The 22511-nt window shown below is 36.6% G+C and overlaps 2 protein-coding genes across 2 annotated transcripts in view; one reads left to right on the top strand and one right to left on the bottom strand.

Annotated features, from left to right (window-relative positions):
* The window catches only part of LOC122407198 (dynein axonemal heavy chain 1-like), a 72284-nt gene that overhangs the window by 11113 nt on the left and 38660 nt on the right, over nt 1–22511 (top strand). The gene's annotated exons all lie outside the window — the stretch shown is intronic.
* LOC122406286 (thyrotropin-releasing hormone receptor-like) lies at nt 1670–20928 on the bottom strand. The gene is made up of 5 exons (XM_043411679.1): nt 19927–20928; nt 11362–11554; nt 11090–11195; nt 9204–9404; nt 1670–8308 (listed from the first exon to the last, which is right to left on the bottom strand). The coding sequence occupies exons 1-5, from the start codon at nt 20818–20820 to the stop codon at nt 8266–8268; spliced, it is 1437 nt and encodes a 478-aa protein (XP_043267614.1). The 5' UTR covers nt 20821–20928; the 3' UTR covers nt 1670–8265.

The following is a 22511-nucleotide window of genomic DNA, read 5'->3' as shown; positions in this document are numbered from 1 at the left end:
AGCTTTGGATTACTTCCGTCCTTAAAAGCACGACTTTCACTAAGGATTTTTTTTGTGATCACCTTCATCGAAGGACTTTTCGTGGTTTTATTGGTTCATCCTCTTTGTACAAAATACGACACAGCAGTGCATTCAAAATGAGCGACTTTCGACGATGTCGAGGGGTCTGATAGCCATTGAAAAATTGATGAAAAACATTTTCAACAACAAGTCATTGAAAGCAAAAGTCCGGTAAGAAAACATTTGGAGACCTTTCGACCTCGAACTCAAAACTGAAACTATACGTACATTATTTATCATCCTTTTTGTATACTGTTTTAAAATTGAAGGTTCAGGAAGAATCTTGGTGCTCGTTTAATACTTTACCAGGGCTCATGAAATCCTTCTAAATTTCCATGAATAAAGTATTTTACTTCAGCTTTAAGCGTACTTCATATAACGACGTTTACGACCCCCTTTAAAGACGTTTCTCGATCTCTCTTCCTACGAAAATGAGTTTTTTTAAAAAAGAGTTGGAGGCTTTTTCCGCCGTCTTTTAATGGACAATAAAAAACGTCAATCTTAACCTTTTTTCGTTTCCAATTGAATCAGAGATCGCATCATCTACTCGAGACGGAATTATATATGTACCCGAGAACTCATGAAACGTGGTCTAATTTCTGTTACGCCGACAAGAACATTTTTATACCAAAGCTCAAGAGATTCGATAATCGGATTGCTTCTCTGGTCACGTCCAAGAATAAATAAAAAAATTTTTTTTAAATAATAAAATCAGACTGAATCGAAGCTTGTTGCACGAGGAGAAATATTGAGAGATAAAAGTTAGCACATGCGCTTAGGAGGCCTTTCAGAAATGATGTTTCGAGCTCCTTCCCTGCAAGATTTGATGTCCTTTTCCCTAAAACTCAGAGTAAATGACATTACAGCGCACGGTTGATGCTCACATTTCATCGGAAGAGTGTTTTTCCAATTTTTCAAATTATCAGTAGAATTCCAAGTCCTCCATCACCTCGTATATACGAGAGAGTTTTTTCGCACAAATTACATCAATGGGTGTTAGCTCCTTTTTTGCCCTTCGTTCGCGAGCTCCCCGGCGAATTGTTTCTGAATCTAGAAGAGAGCAGACGTCTCGAATTCTCTCAGGAAAATACCAAAACGACGATGAGTCGATAGAGTTCTCTGGTCGTGGTTGAAATACTAAATAAATCCATTATGGTCGAGACAAATATCATCGTGTATTCCATCGGCAAACTTAGTGTGGCTGATTTTGTAGGAAATATTACAAAACCAATCGATACGGTGTTCTGACTCGTTTTTCATTATATCCCATCGTCAAAGTTTTTTCTATCTGAGGAACACCCAAGGCAACTGACGAAATTTGTTGTGTTATGCAATTTGCTGAACCGTTAGGAGGTTACATTATTCGCGAAGCTGATATAACAGTTTCGGCTAAGTATCTGTAACCCACCTTTTTTGCGAAAACCCTTCGAATCATTGTGGTTACATTATACATTTGAGTATCAATGATATCACTGAAATATCATTGATACTGTCACTCATCGAATACCATCCTCAATTAGCTTCATTAAGGAATTTGATTTTCCAAAAAAAAAAAAATAACAACAGGTATTAGTGAAATCATTTCACAGGTATGATTAACAACTCGAGATTTGGTTGGAGGATTCTTTATTGAGGGTACATTCGACTTTATAATACCATTCTGTATGGAAAAAGGAAAAAATGTTTTAATGAAATGAGTTTTCACGTGAGGAAACAATTTTTTCAGTTTTTTCGAATAAAATGTAATATTTTTTGAAACGTATAACATCTATCATTGCCGCCGGTCATTTTGCTCCAACATTTTTATCATTTCGTCAAAGAGAAAAAATTCGGAACGTTTTTTGTTTATTTTTATATAATCGTTGATGTATGAACGCTCTTCAATTTTGGAATGCAATGTTGAAATCCAGTAGGAACAGGCTCAGTTTATTGACTTACATTTATCAAACACTGCAATGGGAAATACGCGTGCAAAAAAAATTGAATTGATCCATGGATTTTTTTAATATTCGCCGGCACCAGATCAAAAATAGTCGCGTGGAATGAATTGAATCGAAATTTTTGATAACTATTTTCGTAGTGAAAGGAAGTGTTACTTACATTGGTATTTCATGCCCTCGTAAGAAAAGGATTTGATTTAATTTTTGGCAACGATGCTGCTCGTACAAATTTTGAAGTTCGAAAAATGTTCTTAAAATACGTAAAATTAGAAAAACGCAACTCTATTCGTTTTTTACTCTCTAATAATGACCTAACTTTATTTATAAATTATTTATTATTAGTTTACCGAATAATGTAACACAATGGACATAGCAACCTTATAAATGAGTCAGTCAAATATCTTTCCACCTTATTGAGGTTTTCTTTATCTTAACTTACGGAGATTTCACACCGTTCGAAGCATACAGTTCCTGGTATCAAGTCATTTAACGAAATAATACAAAGCTCCATAGGCTTAAGTACATCAATTGTCGAAGAGTACACTAATACTTGATGCATTATACAATTTGATTTACTTATTCGATAAATATACACTAATGAACCTTGTTATCGGTTTGACACAAATTCAAGCTAGACATGAATAAAATTTCTTTCAAACTATCACATTCCATAGATACGATAAATATTATTATTTCAAACATCGAAGATTTTTTTCATCGTTCTACTAACAGTTGAATATATTTATAACTATTTTACATTTAATTCAAAAATTTCAAATCTAAACATTGTGTCTGTTCATTTTAATAACGCGTGCGTCAATTCGATTTTCCACAATTCGGTTCACAGCCCCAAAAACGACAACCGTTCCATATCCTGTTAATTTTGCTGAAACTCCAACTAATTTGTCATAAAAAATTTACATTTTTCGATGAAAAAATAAGTATATACAGTACAAAAATATAATCTGTCAAGTGTCTTCATTCCTTTTCAATTTCTTACATCCAAATTCTCTAGAGATACCATTCTTTAGATCGATACGCTCGTTTCCAACGAAAATGAAGTTATGCTAAGATCATTTCCAAATATATTGTTGAAAAAATATATATCCGTATGTTAAATTGAAAAGCTTCATGTTTTACTGGAGCGGAATAGAATTCACTTATCATTTTCGTCAGTCCGGGATCAGCTCTAAACATCTTCTAGTCTACCCATGAACTCGCATCCTTATGAACCGTCAGCACATAAACTTTTTCAATGCTTGACTTCGTCTATTCTGCGATCAAGAAAAAGGTCCCTGTTTCGAGCTCATTTGATTTTCATGAAAAAAAATTATAACCAAGTCGTCTAAGAGCCTCTCGTAAACGAACTCAGATTACAATTTTTTGGAGACTTTCATTTGTGCTATCATTACTATCCTCAAAAAGTCTTTCACACAGAGAACAACGTCCATGGTAGGTTTTACTAAACGACTATCGTAAAATGGGTAAAATGGGTAAAAGATGTTAAAACATATTGACGAGATAACTATTTTGCTGTTGAATAGACTATAATTGCAATGTCCAGTTGAACATTCATTTCCATAGTGTGTATAACAATAAACTATTTGAAAAAATGCTATTAAGTATTGTCAAAAATTTAACATAACTCATATTGTGTGCGGAGCATTACAGGCAAGAAGTAATTCCCATAAACGCATGGTGTACGATAACTCAAATATAGTTCGGTAAAACATATTTTTTGTTCTCAATCTTTCATCATATGCATAATACCTATTGGTATTCGTTTAGTAAAAAATACCAAAATGGCTACTTATATACGATTAACCCTTCAACGCCCGAAAGAACCTTTCGCATGTACCCTTTTCTAGGGGATTATTCGCTATGAAAAAGCCATTGGAAAAATTCGTAAGCTACCTTGTCGACTATTTTTTAGGTCGCTTTTTTCAATCGTGCCATTAAAGTTTAACTGAAACCCTTGTTTTATTGGGTTTTTGCAAAATAAAGCAGAAAAGTAGCAATTTTTGAGGTTCATTTTTGTTTAATCCACGATTCGGAAGCCGTATCATATTATTTTCCAACGATAAAGCGCATAAATCGACTTCTCGATGCTTTTGCTTTAAATAAACGGTAAAATTGCTTAAACAAAATGTTGAGTTTTCAGGATATTTAAATTTTGTTACGAGAACGATTATTTTAGAGTTGACATATAAGTTGCACACCATGTCCAAGATTTTTGGGTTACTCATAGCGAATTCGCTATTAGTTTTGCAAAATTAATTTGTTCGAACGTGACTTTTTATAGTGAATAATCCCGTAGAAAAGAGTACATGCGAAAGGTGTCTATCGGGCTCTAAAGAGCTCATACCTTATTGATTGTAAGATTCCATCTAAATATCATGCAATACAGGACAAACTTTTTTGGTAAAATGAACTAAGTCCGTTAATTATGCTCACTTAACGTGTGTTTATGTGATTGTTTGCTGTTCCCACCATTTAAACATCATTTATGCTACCATAGAATTATCGTAACTGTGACTGTGTTTTTTCGATGTTACACAGTGAAAATATAGTTAGAAATAGTATATTTTTCTCTCAGTGCATTCTGAGTGCTATAATATTTTCACCAACAATAGAAACACCCGCCTCCATTATCTAGAGAGGTGTACAGGAGAAAGAGAGAGAAAAATTCACTGCCAGTGCCATTAACCACGAATTAATGCTGGGGACACTCCCCCCGCCCCCTAAATTTGGTGCAAAAAGCCTCAAGAACCGGACTTCCCTGTATACATCTGATCTCGCTACTTTTGTCTTGCTTGTGAGCCATTTCTCATCGTGTGGTCCAGAGTGGTCACCTCTACGACATTTATCTCAAAGTTTTGCTATAAATCGGTATACGATAAAAAAATCTTTAGCGCTCTCTATCCATCGCTCCATTAATCTCGAAGTTTAACAACTGACCTGCTCTACCTCCACATTGATCGTAATCTCGATCCCGATCTTGACCCTCATCATTGCTTCTTAATCCTCGAAATCAAAATCCTTACACGTATTGCCGTAAATTGCCGCTACGCTTTTGAGCCTTCCAGTGTTGCTACAGCAAGTTTGTGAACTCCGTCGGATCCCACAGGTGAGTAGGAGTCATGGCAACGTTAAACGTAAAATCTTATCTACGATTTCGCACGCGCTAATGGGAAAAGCGACGTCTCGCGATATTATTTCGTTCATTATTCATCAAACATGGGTTGGAAAGTAAAAATTTGAGGTTTGTGCGTTTTATTTCACGAAAAAAAAACGATCACTGGCATTAATGAACGCCTCTCAGTCTCATTGACCCTGCCCATAGCTGCATGGAAAGAATTTCGAAATTTCTATTGTACAAGATTTAATCGAACTTAGGGTCCAGTCGTTAATGTTTCTCGTTAAATGTGTCGATACGTTGTCCGAGGCTCATTCAACTATAATTTGAAAAGCTCGAAGCTCTATGAGGACTTTAGTTTTACTATAACTGGAGGATCATTTTTCTTCTAAATTGGTCACAACTCGAAGGTTTTTCCTTTGATCTTTATAATGGGGAAAAACTAACTTACGAATTCTTTGTAAATACCTCGGTTTATAAAATCAAAGGGAAGAGTTTGATTGCAAAACTAATTGCATTCGCAAGATTGTGCACATAGAAGGAGACTCCGACTTAATATATAAGACGATTTACTTGAAATTCCATCAAGTTAGTTACAGAAATGGAGCTTCTCATGAAATACACTCACTTTGTAGTGAGCAACCATCACAGGCAAGATTAAATGGACGATGCATTTTTTTCTGATAAAAAACATCAGTTTTTCGACGAATCATAATTATATCACCTAATAAAATGATTATTTAGTAACCCCAAATACAAGAGAATCAACAAAAAAAAATTCTCAACTTTCCCAGCCTCCGAAAACAGTCACTTATTTGAGTCGTTAGCATAACTTCTCCTCTTTTATGATCACAACCACTTTCGTGTACGCGCACATGTTCAAGGTCGAAGAAAAGAGCTCGAAGTTTGGACAAACATTAACGTAAGACTATAATATTCTTGCATTATCCCTCAGCTTACTTTGGGGCTCTGTCGTGGATGCTCTCATTTGAAGTACCACATAAGTCGTCGTTCTTACGTCAGTACGTGAAAGCGCGGAGGAAGTCTCATGGGTTCAAAGTCTAAAGCTTTTCTAAAGACTTATTTCCTTGTTGATTGCGCTTCCAACCGAAATGCATCTGATGAAGGTGACTCGTGGCCACACGATGTTAATCCGCGAAGTAGCGAAGCCGAGCTAAGCTGCTACACCGCAATTGTGGCACGTCTCGTAGAGCTCGATAGTGTTTTTCGAGGAACATGAGGTGTGTCTACCACCCACGTGACATAGACGATTCGCAAACTAATGTATCGAAAGCATGACAAAAAATTCATTTCCGCGTGGGTGACGACATCAGGATTATTAGTTTTTTCTTATTTATTAAGGTCTCTCGTCGTCAAACAGCCCCAAACAGACGATTTCCACGTGTTGCTTGCTTTATTTTAGGTACAGAAACGAAATGTATGGAAATTCTGTGCGACAAAGATTTCCAATATCCAGACAGAAGACACGGTAAAAATACAATTTCTTTATATTCGGGGGCGGCATATGGTAGGGTGTGGAAACAGAACGTATTTAAATTCGAAAGTTTTATCTTCCACGGAGTTTAAGGTCGACCTATGAGAATTGTTAGTCCTTGTTGTTAATGGCACTTTCAACAAAATTTCAGCAAGCTGAACCCTCGTTTCGTTACGACATCAAGTTTTCCAGAAATAAATTGATGAAGTATGCAATTCAGGTGTGTAAACTGAAATACGATACTCTAGAAGATTTCATCGAGCAGTTCACTTTTTTATGCTCATTAATTTTTTCCGAAAATATCTATGGTACTGAATTAAAAATGTGTCGATATGTGATTAACGACTTCTACTCAGCGACAAAATTGGAATTTATTCGATGTCTTACAACATAGGACTCGCGTCAGAGTGGAACTGACGATAATTCGAGTGCTCGTATAAATTGTTGATTCAAGAGGGAATCTGTAACCAAACTCATGGCCTTTTCATGTCCATTGGACACGCAGCAAAAATAAGAGTACTCACGACTCGGTACTCATTCTGATGCTGCGCATTTGTTGAATGTTATTAATTCGAGTGCACTTGCTCGTTGGACTACAACCGATCGAATATAATGTAATAAAATAAAATTACATGACGAACGTTAATATTTTCAGGAAATTAACATCACATTCGTCGAATTTCATGTGGGCGAGTGAGATCAATTTCGTAGTTGCTGGAACACGGGTCCATCCCTCCATATTTTGTTAATTAATTTTCGATATCTCGTAACTTGAGATAATTTTGAGAAGGGAAACTTGATATTTTCGATTTCACCCACATCGCTGTCAGTGTACAGCGAAACAATAAAACAGAAAAAAATGTTTAGGATTTGTGTGCTGGTTCGTATTTAAATCGTTTGCAATTACACTAAGTCGTTCGGATTCACGACATATTTTAATTATTATTATTTTTTCAACATTCAACGATTGTTTTGTCCTGACGTCGAAAAATTTATGAGATATCATAGCCACGATACGAAGTGATAAAATATACTGCCAATTCATTTTATAATTACACAATATTGTTGATTTTTCCTTTGGGCGATCAGAATTACGCCTCTTTTCGATTTATCGATTGGCTTTATCACTCAAATTGGATTTTGGACTTGAGCTTGATTGAATTTTTTCATGCCAACGTCGTAACACTTTAAGACGTAAGCACTTGAGACTTCAAAGACGTTGTTTTTTTTTTCAATATTTCAAATTTTTAGGAGCCAGTGTGTCCCAAAATTTATATTAATTTACATAAATCTAGACAAAACAATATTAAAAATTTAATATAATAATTTAAAATAGTAAAATTTATGTACAAATATATATGCAACGAGATGGCACTGTTTCTGACAAAAAAAAATAATTAAAAAAAGTTTGCCATTCTACTCTACGTTTTCAAAGCGATTTATTGTAAATTGCTAAACATAAAGTTGATAACTGCTCCAACTGGCTTATATGAATATATTTATATATACAATATCATGACCGAGACGTACACAGACTCAACGTACGAGGGTCAATGAATGGAAATGTTTTTCCTCGGTATTAAGTATGAGCTTTGATTTCATCCGGCTATCCTTTTCCATCAGTCTTTAGAAATTCATGAACTTTCCGAAACTCTTCTAATCTTCTTTCCGAGGTATCTGCAATCAGAGATCATCACTTTTTGAAGTTTACGACCAGCTATTTCAACTTTAAAGATCATATCAAAGTTCGATTAATTTCGATAACTTGAGCTTACATTGGACCGTTTAACTAAAGCGTTTCTTGATTTTATCAATAATTTTGACAACAATGATCAAATACCCAAAAAATATAACTTTCATTGTCTTACATTAGTAAGCAATTTAAGCTCAAAAAAATGGAATCTAAGATTGCATTTATAAATGGACATAAAAATCAGAGCAACTCGGGGACACTGGAAATTATTTTTTCTTCCACAAAATTTTCAAATTCTCGATCTCCCCAAGAGCGAACATTTTTAATTTAATTTGTAAACGCCGAATGTATAACGTACAGGGATATCTTAAGATTAGATGGTAACCACGGCGACTGGCCACGCTCGATTGGTCACCGAAAGTATTGTCTTTCCGATAACTACATCTCGTCAAAATATCATAACAAAACAGTCCACAGTTCGTGTTGATTTTACACTGCTTTGACATCGATTGTTTCAACAGCTTCTTAATACGAGCAGTGCTAATTTTGATTGAAATCATTTTCCACATTTTATTCACACAAGATTGTGTGATCATTTTAAGACTTAAAAATTCAAAACGAAGTTTGCTCTTGAAAATTCGAAATTTTACGTACCCTGTGCCCTCTCCCTTACTTCTCTTGTGGCCACAATGCCTTTTGAATAGAGCAATCAAATTCACTCATCGTGGCAATCCTGTCATTGTATACACGGACGTAATAATAACATACATCGATATTTGATATTATCAACTCCGTCATAGGTTTAATGTTTTAAAGATCGGTTTGTCGACAGTTCATAGGCAACACGTTTATGTGTATCTCTGAGAGTTGCAATGATACCTGGTAATGCTCTTGAATGTTTTGCGTAACAGTTGATCCAAACATCGACGAAACGTAATTCCACACATGGCGTAAAGTAGAAAATTAATGCTGAAGTTTGTGTAGTATAAGAGCATAAAAAATTGTTGCAAACACCATAGCAATGCCGGAGTTTCCTTGCGCGCCAATGTGAAGAAAAATACGCAGAGTCGTATCACGTAACTACAGAAAAAAAAATACGTCATTGTATTGATATTAGTCGATAACGAAACAACTTTTCAATCTGATAATTTACTTAATTTCATGTTTACAATCGTTGTGCCCCCTTATTTCCCACGGAAAAAATGTACGCTCACATTTTGAGAGGTTTCATTTGTAAACGAATTTTTAGTACGTCAAATATGAGTGTTTTTACATTAAAAATACTATTTTCCACAACGCTAGAGAAATATGTGGAAAAGAATCGATTAACGGTTAACATAGATAAAACGAAAGTAATAGTGTTCAAAAAAGGAGGAAGAAAGAAAGCGGGACAAGGATGGAAATATAAAGGGAAAAATCTGGAGATCGTAAAAGAATATAAATATTTGAGAGTGTGGTTTCCGCAAGGAAATACCTACGAAAAACACACGAGGGCAAACTTAAATAAAATCCAAACGGCGGTATGGGGGATCGAGGAAAGAGCAAAACTGAACAGTCTAATGTCATTTGAACAGTCAATAGCAGTTCAAATGTGGAAGAGGGCAGCAAAGTACATAGTACAAATCATGAAAATGGACGAAGACCGATGGCCGAAAAAATGTTTAAAGGAGGAAGTGAGGGGAGTTCTGAATGGAAATCCTTCAAAATGGGGAAAAGAGATAAAGAAAGCAATGGAAGAAGTAGGAGAGGGGCAAATATGGCAAAAGATTAGAGACGGGGATGCAGCAGGGGTGGAGAATATAATAGAAAGGGTAACGCAAGTGAAGACGGATCAGGAGATACAACTAAATTGGGAAAAGATGGAAAAATCGGGATACAACAGTGAATACAAAAACAGAAAAGAGAGATTGGGAATGGAAGAGTATTGGGAAAGGAAAGACACACGAATTGAATTGAAAGAAGCATGGGCAAGGATGAGGTGTGGGAATATAGGAAGGGAAGAGGCCAAAGGTTACAGAGAAAGCAAATGCAGAAAATGTGGAAGGGAGGAGGAGACTCTAGCGCAAATTTGTAAATGCAAAGACGACCATGTTGAAATGGAACACGTATTGGTAGGTGAGCTGGAAGGATGGCTCGAGAAAGCGGCGGGGGAAGAAGTAGAAGGAAAAATTAACAGAGCGCTAAAAGGAGAGATGATTAAAGAGTTGTGCGAGTTTGTGAGAGGGTACGAATGGATGATGCGAAAACATGTAAACAAAGAAAGCAATTGAGGGAGAGAAAGTAAAGAAAAAGATAAGGACACTTAGTATGTAAGAGGGGATATTTGTAAAAACCCGGAAGGGTATACTTTTGGAAATAAACTACTATATTACTACTATTACATACTATTTTCGACTCTTCGTAACGGTAAAAACGAATCGAAAAATATTTTCGTTACATAAAAATCGATAATTTCCTGCGAGTGAACAAAAATATCAAAGTTCGAATCACCAGATTCATGCCCATCAATTGAGTATTCAACGAAACGTTTTCCAATCGAGGGAACGTAATAATTGGTCTTCGTTAGAACTCTAATGGACAACGTTTATTCGGAGGTAAATAACACCACGCGTGTTTTTCCAATATCCGGTCGCGAAGACATCAACCCCAGTTCACTATGCAAATTAAGGTAGCATATTTTTTCCGGCAACCATGACTGCCCACGTACATCGATACGAAAGTAAGAGGGGCTCGGAAAAAGGATTTTGTTTTTCTTTTTAATATACCTTGGCAAATTGAGCAGAATGAAAACAGTGCTGATGAGGAGTAACATTTTCGTAATGCTCTGCTGATTTCTAGTCGAGACGAGATTTCTCGACGAGGATCTAATGTCTAAAAATAACAAACAGAAATCAATTTCAGTTGAATCTTCCAATGATTACTTTGCAGTGGGTATTCCTATAAAAAATTGCAATCGTATTTACTGGGGTGAAATGTAATCTGATTTTATGGAACGAGGGGAAAGTGAATAATATTCACAGCATAAAAATAAACTCACGTATACATCTCATGGATATTTCCGGTACTTGTTGAGCATTTCTGGGTGTCGAAGGGATCGGTGTTCCAGGCGATGGCTGATTTCGAGAATGGTTGTTCTTTGAAGACTGGAATGATTGTTGCGAGAGCTGTTTGCGGGCTCCGATAATACCCATCGGTATGTTGACAACTCCGTTGTTGCTGCTACTTCCGCTCTAAAATCAAATTGTTACCGTTATATCACGTCCTCCTTTCTTGCGGAAAATAAGAAAATATTCGAACGATAGAAAAATAACGAATAAAGTTATTGTGCTTTAATTTTAGTTTCATGCTGACTAAATGGTCCTTTTCCACAGCGCATTATTAGTCAGGCTCAAATCTCGAATGCTGTAAACAATGGGAAAACCCATAAAGGTCACATGTGTCCACGATATCCGATTAATTTTCGAGGCATATGGAGGAACAGGGACGCAGATGTCCCTGAAATGACTATAGAAACTATTTAATCAATCACGCACGAACGGCCTGAGTAGGAGATTTCACTGTAACCAGAATTTCAAAGGTAGTCGATGGAACACGCTGACCGAGACTAAAAAGCGATGAAGTTCCGATAATCTATATCCATCGCTACATTTGACAAATCGCTCGTCTATCAAAGTAATTGTTAATACGAGCCTGCACTTTATTATTATAACTGCCCCGAGAAAACGAACAGGAATTCCTGAATATTCTTCGATTTGGAAAAAAATCGTTTTATTCGAAACTTGATCGATGAATATCGTTCACCGGAGTCATTTGAAAATAGCTTTATCAGTTCGGAAGAAATAGTAAAAAGTTTATTTTCCATGTCAGTATGGCCAATCGATTGATCCATATCGGTAGAAACTTTACGTTACTGCTTTCTAGTATTTAATACATACACATATCACCGATGTCAATACCACGCCCTTTGGGACTCGCAGCAATGATCCGAGGATGAAAAATGGTGCTTGCGAAACCGTACATTCCATGGACGCTCCCTACTTTCGATGTTCCAAAGCTCCCACGACTCGTTGTTTCTTTCGCTTTTTGAAATTCGGAAAGAAACACTAGCCGATTGATTAGCACGCACGGTGAAGTTTGATGTTCGTACGCAAGCCGAATTGAGGGGAAGGACCGGAGCGACATTGACCATTTTTTGAATGGAAAAGCTTAGTAGAATTTCCATATCGATATAACAAAATTGAATCCAATAATAGATTTACCTGATCAAGCTATTAGTGTTCATTAGGGTGTGCGGAAAAAAATCGATATTTTTTTTCCTCTAGATTCAGCGGAGAAAGTCGAATTAGGGTGAAAAAAAGATCCCCAACAGCAGAGCTCACCGAAAAATTATTTCGAAGGGCGCATCGCGTTTGAAGATTTTCCATAAAAATAAACCAGGAAACTAATGAGACCTCTAATCATCGTATCATGACTCTCTAGGAAAAACCACAAGAATATGTTTTTATAGAAAATCGATTCCCTTACAAAAAAAAGTCCTAATGAACATTTAGCTCGAAGCAACCGTTTTGGTGCTATCACCGTTTGAAGTTGAAATTGTAAAAATCAAATTTTTCTTTTCACGAACAAACTTCTTTATAATTTTCCATACAGAATTGCTTCCTCTATTATAAAATTGTTATAATTATTGTGATTTCAAGTTTTTTATAAAATCACTTATTTATTATTAATTTAGCGAATAGAGTTAACACGTGAAACGTATTTTTCTCATAAAGTTTCCCCGAGGTTAATGGCATCAACTGGAGTTTCATAAGACATTGAAGTCTCCTGAGATAACAAGAGAATGTGTCTCAAGAAAGTTGATGACAGTGTGATATTATAATTAGGAAACGTAACCGCAACTCGGCTCAAAGTGGCATCTCGTCGAGGGTGGTACGTTATAAGGTGGAGATTCAAAATACCGACCCAGTGCTTTGTCTCATACTTCGCTCGACCGTCATCCGGATGGCAGATCCTTAAAATATTAACAGCAGCTTAAAAACCACTGAAAAACCCACATGGACTAATGAAATTCGAGCGATTTTGACCTGCTCTTTTCTCAAATTAAAAGTCATGTAAATTCACGTTTAAGGTGCCTTTGGTAATGATGCGTTAAAAATTAGATCGGGATAAGGACTGAGTTTTATATAGTGATATCGAAATGGAATGGATCCGACTTGCCACGTTATATGTCATACCAGGAAATAAAACGAATTAACCGAACAATATTGGTCTTCGGGATACCCGAGCGCGAAACTTCGGGCGAGAAACTGTCGACAACAGCAAAAGGAGAAGAAAGAAGAAAGAGCGAAAATGAAATGAGATTGCAGCAGTGGCGCTAGTCCGTATTCGAGCTAAAGAACGCTCGCTACAGTTCAGTATTTTTACAGTTTAGTGAAAACCTACCGAAGCCCGCTAAAGTTTTGTATTTTAATAGGCATCGGTTCCTATTTAATGCTCGTTCCGGTTTAATGCTCGTTCGGTTCCGGTGTTTCAGAAATATTCAATTATAACGACTTCCCGTTAACTTCTCACCCTGTCGGAGGTGAAAATTGTACCGCTGCGATTGTAGCGGTAATGCGAAGCTGATGTTAATTCCGATTCCATAAATTCAAGGATATTTCGTGTATAGTAATGCGAAACAATGAAACTAGAGTCTCTGGTATAAAACGACAGCTTTAGTTTTTGACTGGAATAGTGAATCATCAGTTATATTTTTGAAGCCCAATTCATTTGGGGCCAATCGTTCCATTTCCAAGTAGATTTTTACGGTTGTAGCATTGGGCAGATCTTAAGGGGGTCACCCCGTGTGGCAGCTAGGGTTTTTTCGCGAATTTTTTGCGGCGAGGAAAAAAACATAGACTTTTGAGATTTAAGGATTTATTTATTGGTATTTCGATTTTATGATAGAATTTTTTAATTCTGATATCTCGAGTTAATTCGGTGTAAAACTAAGCCACAGGAACCCACATGTTTCTCCATGGTTTCCATGATTCCGGGGGTTCGGCTTATATATGAAATCGAAAAACCAAAGAGCGTTTTGATTTGTATAAAGCAGTGACTATCGTGTGAACTAAAATCATACATAAATATTAAAAATTGAGGGATTTTCGCGCTTTGAACACCTGATCTCAATTTTCAAAAATGTTTCATAGCTCAACCACCCTTTAATTTTTAAATTTCTGTATGATTTTAGTCCAGGCCGCTGCTTTACAAATCAAAACGTCCTTTGGTTTTTTGATCTGAGATAAACCGATTCCCCGGAATCGTGAAGACCATGGTGAAACATGTGGGTTTCTATAGAGTAGTTTTACACTGAATTAACCCGAGATATGAGAGTTAAAAAATTCCATCATAGAGTTGAAATACTAATAAATAAACCCTTCTAATTTCAAAAGTCTAAATTTTTTTTCTCGCCGCAAAAAAATCGTGAAAAAACCCCAAAAAATCCGGCGACCACGCGAGGTGATCCCTTTAAAAGGAAGGTGAAAAAACATTTCTCTGAACGTCATAAAACTGGAATGAAATGTATGAGTCGATTACTTCATTAAGGAAACTCGGTCGCGTAGAGCCGGGTTCTGTGGGTGCATGAACGGGGCACCCCGTTTTCTTTTAAATGCGCATATTTGCATTACCACAATGCATTATAAAACGATTATTAATCATTTAAAATAGAAATAATCAGTCACACATCAATAAAAAAAAGAACAGAAAAAAAGGTACAGTTTGACGTTACGATCCTGCTCACAAAAAAGTGACAACGTCGAAATATAGAGAAAATAATTCAACAGCTGAAAATGACTTGATTTCATACAGAAATACTCAACGATCTATTACGATTTTTTTCAGTCTCATTACCTGTGATATATAACATTATTTATTATTGTTGGAAAATAAGTATATAAATTGTGTTAATCGTTAAAACTTGACGTTTTTATACAATTAATTCGTTTTTTAACCTCTATGTACGCGTATACACACGCCCGGACGTCCGTGTGTTTTTCACAAATTTCAGGTTAGACAGTCGATGCTTCAAATATCGCGCATGCGCTTCAGCGCTGTGCTGAACATCTGATTTCTGCGACGTTGCGGAATCGTCTCACCGTCACGAAACGTCTCAGAACATCGAGTTTGTAGACATTTTAACAGTCAATACCTTTTTAGATAGGTGGATAACTCCAAACTTTTTTGATATATTCTGAATCCTTACGATTTGGAGAACAATACTCTATTTTTTTTGTTTATTTCTGTTGCGTAAGTGCATATATATCTCTTAGAACACGCGTTTTGAGAGTGACTCTTCCATAAGACCCGTGTTAAAAATCCTAACTTTCACTATTTTTTTCGTTCTTAAGGAGTTTCAGTACAGGCGATACAATGTTGCCATGCTAAACCATGCTAAAAGCATAAAAAATTTCAAAAAGTTCAGAATTTTATAAAATTTGGTGAACATATTCTTTAGTGCCAAATTTGACAATACAAATTTTTTAAAATTTTTCTTCTACACAGTTATCGAGTAATCGATCACTAAAGTTGACGTGTATAAGCATAGCGTTTCCATATATATAGGTATACATTCCGGGCATAAGAAAACTGCTTTAATGCATAATTACTCGATAACTAAGTAGAAGAAAATTTTGAAAAAATTTGTGTTTTCGCACTTGATGTTGAAGAACATTATCACCAAATTTGATCAATTTCTTAATATTTAGACTTTTGTACCGAAACTCATTTTGCACATGTCATTATTGATAATCTAACTATAAGATATTAAAAAATTGTTTTTTTCTGTTGCGTAGGTATTCGCGACCGAGCCTCCTTAATATAAAAATCATTGACTCATAAAATTTGGTGAAGCAAGTACGAGGCATCACTTATTAAGGAGCTATTTCAGCTTTTTGACACCTCTCCACAAGGCTTCATAATATTATGCATGCAGATGATTTGAATTTTTTTTATGAGCGGGTAAGATACTTGTTTAGGGGAGATGATTTCGTACTAGAAGGTCTTGCCGGCTCGTGTGATGCGTCCTTCTACGCACCATCGCATCCACGTGCCGGAAATTCCAAATGAATAACCTTAAAACAGGCACACCATGGCGTAGGCGCGACACGTGCGTCCATAAACAACTTGTTTTTTAAGGTGGTAATAACATATTACCACGGCAATTAGGGACTCTGGTGCTTAATCGCGTTATTTTTGTAATCAAAGGGAAGAAATTGGGGTTCCGACACAATTTAGTGGCATTTTATTGGTGTTATCGTCTTTGTGATCGCATAGACAGGAAAAATGATTGATCAGAAAACTATTCCCGTCTTGAAAAGGGGAGAAAAAGTATGTTGATATAAAAAGCTTGCAAATCCTTCAACAAAAAAAATCGATAAGATAGGAAAGTTGTACAGTCGATTGGAAGATCGGTGTGCTGAATTTCTCCAGAAAGTTTCTTCTCGCCGTTTTTAATGTTTTCCCTCGTTTCTGTTAGCTCCGTTCTCTCGGCAACTTTAATTTCTTTGACGAAAACAAACTTCCGTGTGCTTCATAACCATTCTGTTCCTGGAATTAAATTTTCACGATTCAATGCTATTTGAAATGCAATTGATTTATCAATAGATATGAAGTTTTAAATTCCTGTACGTAGACTCGTAATCCAGCTGCTTCTGTTACTGCTGCTGCAAACTCCTGATCCCGAGCTAACATTTTGATGATTGGACGTAATTTCGTGTCAGTCTGCGTAACATCGAATGAAGCTTTGCTTTATCGTTGCGACAGACAGATTAGCACTCTAGGGTATGAATTTCCATTAGCATTCAATCAAACAAATATCGACTTGAAATGGACTTGAAATTGTAATAATATTACATAAAATAATATAATCATTCGATAATCATAGAAAGATCAGTTGATTGGTAGTTTTGAGGCACAATTCATCACCTTCGTAACATTGGCTTAAGCATTGCATTGCATTCAGTCACCTTCATCTCAATCCTCGCTCATGTAGCTTATTGCCCAGATTACGAGAAATCATCGAAAGCACGAGAACATAAAAGTGCGTTTTCATTTTATAACGATACAATAAAACTATACAAAATTTACCTGGTTGGTTCGTATTTTTTTTCTGAATAACGAACTAACTTTACGTCATCTTTCGAGAGAAATTTCACGACGTTTGAACTTATCCAAGAGTATATATGCTCGCATGAAAAGCCTCTACGGGACCATTTCAGCCTTTTATTAATGGCATTCCCAGGTTTTTACTGGATATCGGGAAGCGACGAGTGCCTGTCACAGTCTTCGAACATTATGTGGTACGTATGAGAGGGTTATAAAAAATGGCATCTGGCCGGAGACAGTACTTGGATGGGTTCAAAAGCATGGCACGGAGTTCACGGTGCAAAAAGACAAAACTTATAAATAGATTTTAGAGTGAAGCATCGAATCGAACTAAATATCGGTGCTATGCTTCAACTCTCTCTACAAAATGCTTTAGTCTTGCATAGATGAATGAATCAGGCTTGCATAAGATGTTCTGTTTACAAGCAATCCAAAAATACTTTCGGGAGCAGTGGATCAACGATTTGGAACACTGACGATATATTTATGCTCGAAAAATGAGCGTAAACTCTGTTCCAACCTCCAAAAGCATCCATACGTATATTGATTCGAGAAAATTTCTATATGATAATATGGCAAACAAAATCTTTCAGGATCGCTTGAACGATGCATTTTTTCTAATGCAATGTGAGCCGTTTTTATAATATGTTTATTACTCTTTTGTACGCCACGCAATTTTAAATCCAATTTCGCAATAATGGAAAGCACCTCTTCAGATCCTTAGCTCCCGGCAATATTCACGTTATGAGAATATCATTTTATTACATTCAAATATTATTTTAATAGACGATTTATTTATTTATTATACAGTACGTATTTTATATAACGACGGAATATGAAATTTTTTTTTCACATTTTCCTTTCATATCATATAGTGGAATGTGCTCATAAAGGAAAATTCAAACTGCTGTTCGACATCTCAAGACAAAATAATATTAATTCACATGAACCAACTGCGTGGATGTACGGAACAAGTCGTGTTAGCGTAATGTTGTTTCCTATGAAATCGGATTAATATACAGTAGGGTTTTGACGTATATCTACCACGTAACGAGGCCCTTAATAGAAAATTGTTCCCAGCAAAGACATTCGCTGACTTTCGTCTTCCATTCATAAGAAATCGTGGTAAGATGATTATTCTAGGTGCTGAATGAGGCGCCTCTGCAATCGGTTATTGTGCAATTCATGTTCGAGTGCAATTTACTCAAATGCATTGAGTGCATTTCGAATCTTACCCCTAATGAAGGGAATCCATGGGAATCTTTCGGTCAACAATCCTTAACAACTTTCTCATTCACTAAATAAACTAATGATGGATATAGAAATAGAATGAATAGTCGAATCCACAAAATTTCTCGATAAAGCATAACGAAAATGCTCCAATCACAACAATCGTTGGAAGTTTTAATCTTTCAATTCTTGAATCACTCGTCCCTCCGACCGCCGAATGCTTTCTTGCCTTTGAAGGATCAATCGACTACCCGTGAACGACGTTTCGCACCCTCAGACTGCACACAACATTAGTTCCAGTGTCACGTATCACTGGTTCCACTCAGCTGTTAATTGTTAAAGTGACTAAACTCTCGTACGGGATCCCTTTTGTATATCTGAATACATTGTGCTGTGGATAAAGGCAACGTGCTTTTTCGACTGTTAGAACCTCTTGAAACACGTTTTCGTACGAATTCGTGCGAAAACGTGCTTGAACTAATTAAGGGGTCTAGCCTAATGAGAATTTTCATAGAATCGATTTTTTTTTAATTGCACTTTTCGAAAGTACACACATTTAAAAGTATCATACTAAAATTTAATAAAGATCTGACCAGTCCAAGTGTACTTTTGAGCGACGTTTACTTGGCTATCTGAGCGAGCTGATACGCACCGCCCAGTGCGGTATCGCGTACCTGCTTTTGTTTAAACGCGTTTTTCTCAAAATTACACTTTTGGACGGCTCGTTGATAAAATCTTCGAAACTATTGGGCTGATCCTTACCAAAATTTTGCCGAACTACGAATTTTGAAATTTTGAGCGGAATTATTTTTTTTTTGCAAAAAACGATGAAAAAAGACGTGCCTTTTAGTAATTTTTGGAAAAATGGCCGGCATTTTGTCATTTTTGAAAAAATAAAAAATCATTTGATACGCGCTATAGCCATTTACCTATTGAACCTAAAACCACTTTTCTTTTTTTTTCTCCGATCATCCATTCCAGAGATTTTATCAACAGCGCACGCACCCATCTTTTTTTGGACTTGTCTTCTCCCCCATTTATCTATACGAAAACTGAGTAAAGTAAACATGAAAAATTTCTTTTTCTGTATCTTAAGAGTGTGTTCTTTAGGCCTAACACTTTTTATATCCACATTTATAATTTATCTCAGTGAAAAAAAAATCGTGAAAATAGTCAATTTTTTGCTCGTTTAATTAGGGTATACCCCTTAAATTTATATGCTTACCGGCATTCGATTGAGATTAGAGTCAGATCTGTCGCGACTCGGACAATGATTCGATTCTTCCGGGGAGTGTCTAAATCTTCTGCTGAAGCTGAGTAGATTTCTCGTTATCATAGTATTCATAGTAACGATGAGTACGAGAGGAACGATGAGGCTGGCTATGCTGTCGATGATACTTATTATTCTCATAACTTCCCACCATTCGATCTTAAGGTCGCAAATATCGTGGCCGTCCTTATGCACAACGCCAGCGGTAAAAAATGCGTAAGAGTGAAGAGTGAAAGCGGCGACAACGAGAGCAAGTACGATCGTTTTTGCTCGCGCTATTGTACACATGTGCGGTCGGTGAAGTGGGTATTGTACGGCTATGAATCTTTCAACCGTAAACGCCACGATGAGCCATACGCTGAGCGAGCTACAAACGGCGCTTATGTACACAAGTATCTCGCACCAACCGTCCTTGTTGAAAACTCGCCACCCAACTGCGCCGTTGAGCCACACGCAAAGGAGAGCTACCAAAAATCCAAAATCTGCAGTCGCCAACGCGGCCAGATAATAGCTCGAACTCCGCATCTTTAAATGCGTATTCAGAAAAACCACGCACGATAATAAGTTACCAACGAAACCCAATAATATGATAAAAGGAATGTAGTAAGCATGAAAAAAATCGAGCAAAAAGAACACCGCGTTGCAGCCCGATTCCTCATCGCTGTCCCAGTACTCGTAACTCATATTTGAATAATTGCTCGATGAATTTGATAGCGCATAGTTCGTCGTCGATCGTTTCGACCGCATCAAAAGACCCCCAAAAGGGGTTGGATGATCGTAGTACTCGAAGCAACTCGGTTCGAAAGTCGTCAGACGATCCATTAATCCTATTCCCATTTTGCTTAACATTTTTTTTTTTTTTTTTTTTTTCAATCTTTCTATAATTCACTTTGCTACTTGTTCATTCGGTAGTAACGAGCTTTCAAGGATTATGAAATTTCATAAAAAATCTATCGATTCACGATGCTTTCCAGTTGCTCAATTTTATCTCCGGATTCGTTGTTCATCCCACCAACAGGCTCATACCCCCCTGCGATTCAGAGATGTAAATAAAATCACGATCGTTTTCTATACTCTCGTTTTAATACAGACGATGACGCCACCCTCGAAGAAAGCAAGAATCCCCGCAAAAGAGCGTGCTTAACGTCAAGCGACTGATCGTAGAAATATCGAAACTCGCAGATTGCGATGACGAGTAAAACGGAATTTTATGTTGACGTTAACATTTTTTCGCTGAATTAAATCAACCGCGCGGTTATCGTCGATTTTAATACTTGAGTTCGAAAATGGACATCAGTTTTCATTATCAACGATAAATACATTTCCACACGTGAGAAAAACCATGGAAATCTTCCTTGAAGAAAAACTTTGTCGATGTGACACAATTTTTTTTTTTCCACTTCCGATTAAATGAAACCAATATTTGTTCGTAAGCACTAAAACATCACAGTTACATTTTTGCTGTCGTTTTCGACATAAAAAATATTGTTATGGTTTTCGTAGCACTCCACTTAGGTCCCTCACCATGAGGCCAACCGGTGACCTTCTAAATAGACAATTTTACACGACTGATGAAAATAACTACGCGGCCACCTGTTACTCGCAACGGACACGGGAATCGAATAAATATCTTCTCAACTCTTTACAATCGGATTACACCAAAATTTCCACTCGGAAATTTGCACAGAAAAAGTTTATTTTTATGCAAGGATTTCAAGCTCCTTTTTCCATTGTCACACGATGCAAACTTTTATTCCAATAACTAACTCCAGTTTCTACGACCACGGAATTATCAGTTATTTAGATAAACCATACGGGATGAGGATATTTTTTGCACACACAAATAATCACAAGCATATTTTTACTTTTGAATTGTTTTATAGATCGACTTTTAGGGCACAATTACGGTTAAAGTTCGCTCTACGACATCACAATTATGCGGAACCCACTTGCTTCAAATTCAATCGGTCGTCGATGATTGAAAGTTTAATAACTACGTAGCAGCAAAGCGATTTTCACTACATTTTTGTTTAAATTTTCCAACGTCTTCTGTAACTCTTTAAAACTGAGATGTCCTCTTCAGAGTAAGCGTTACTTAGCGTTGTGCTATGAGAAGAAGCGCGGAATAGACTGGCAACGTGATACCCGGCATTCAAGACCTCCCGGCCAAAACGTTTTGTCCGCATGCGCCCTGAAACCACCCTTTCGGAGACCACCGAAAAATCTCTTTTTCTCGATTATATCGTTACTTTGCTCTTAAGCAACAATGGGGTTTTTGAATGAGATTAATTTTCGAGTCATATCCACCTGCTGACATGGTTAACAAACCTGATAAAACTGTTGCAAGTTTGTGCACGTGTCGGCCAAGCCAGCCTATTGAACCAATTACAATTTCTTTGATTATTCCATTCAAGTAAACACAATTACCCGCTCAATTATACTAAAAATTATACATTTATTGTTACTCTGTTTTTCATCGTATTGATGGAACACTCGTAGTTGCAGGGCGTTATAAGAAAATTGTGCTATCCAGGAGTTGG

Source organism: Venturia canescens, chromosome 2 (assembly GCF_019457755.1).
Source record: "Venturia canescens isolate UGA chromosome 2, ASM1945775v1, whole genome shotgun sequence".
NCBI classification, from domain to species: Eukaryota; Metazoa; Arthropoda; class Insecta; order Hymenoptera; family Ichneumonidae; genus Venturia; species Venturia canescens.
Note: the sequence above shows the minus strand (reverse complement) of the source record. Positions and strands in the feature narration are given on the sequence as shown.

Coding starts and splice junctions, on each gene's coding strand:
- LOC122406286 (XM_043411679.1), bottom strand. CDS start 20,820: ATGTTAAGCAAAATGGGAATAGGATTAATGGATCGTCTGACGACTTTC. Junction 9,405..11,089: donor ATTCTGCTCAATTTGCCAAG/GTATATTAAAAA, acceptor TTTTTTCTGTAG/TTACGTGATACGACTCTGCG. Junction 8,309..9,203: donor ACATTCAAGAGCATTACCAG/GTATCATTGCAA, acceptor CTCTGATTGCAG/ATACCTCGGAAAGAAGATTA.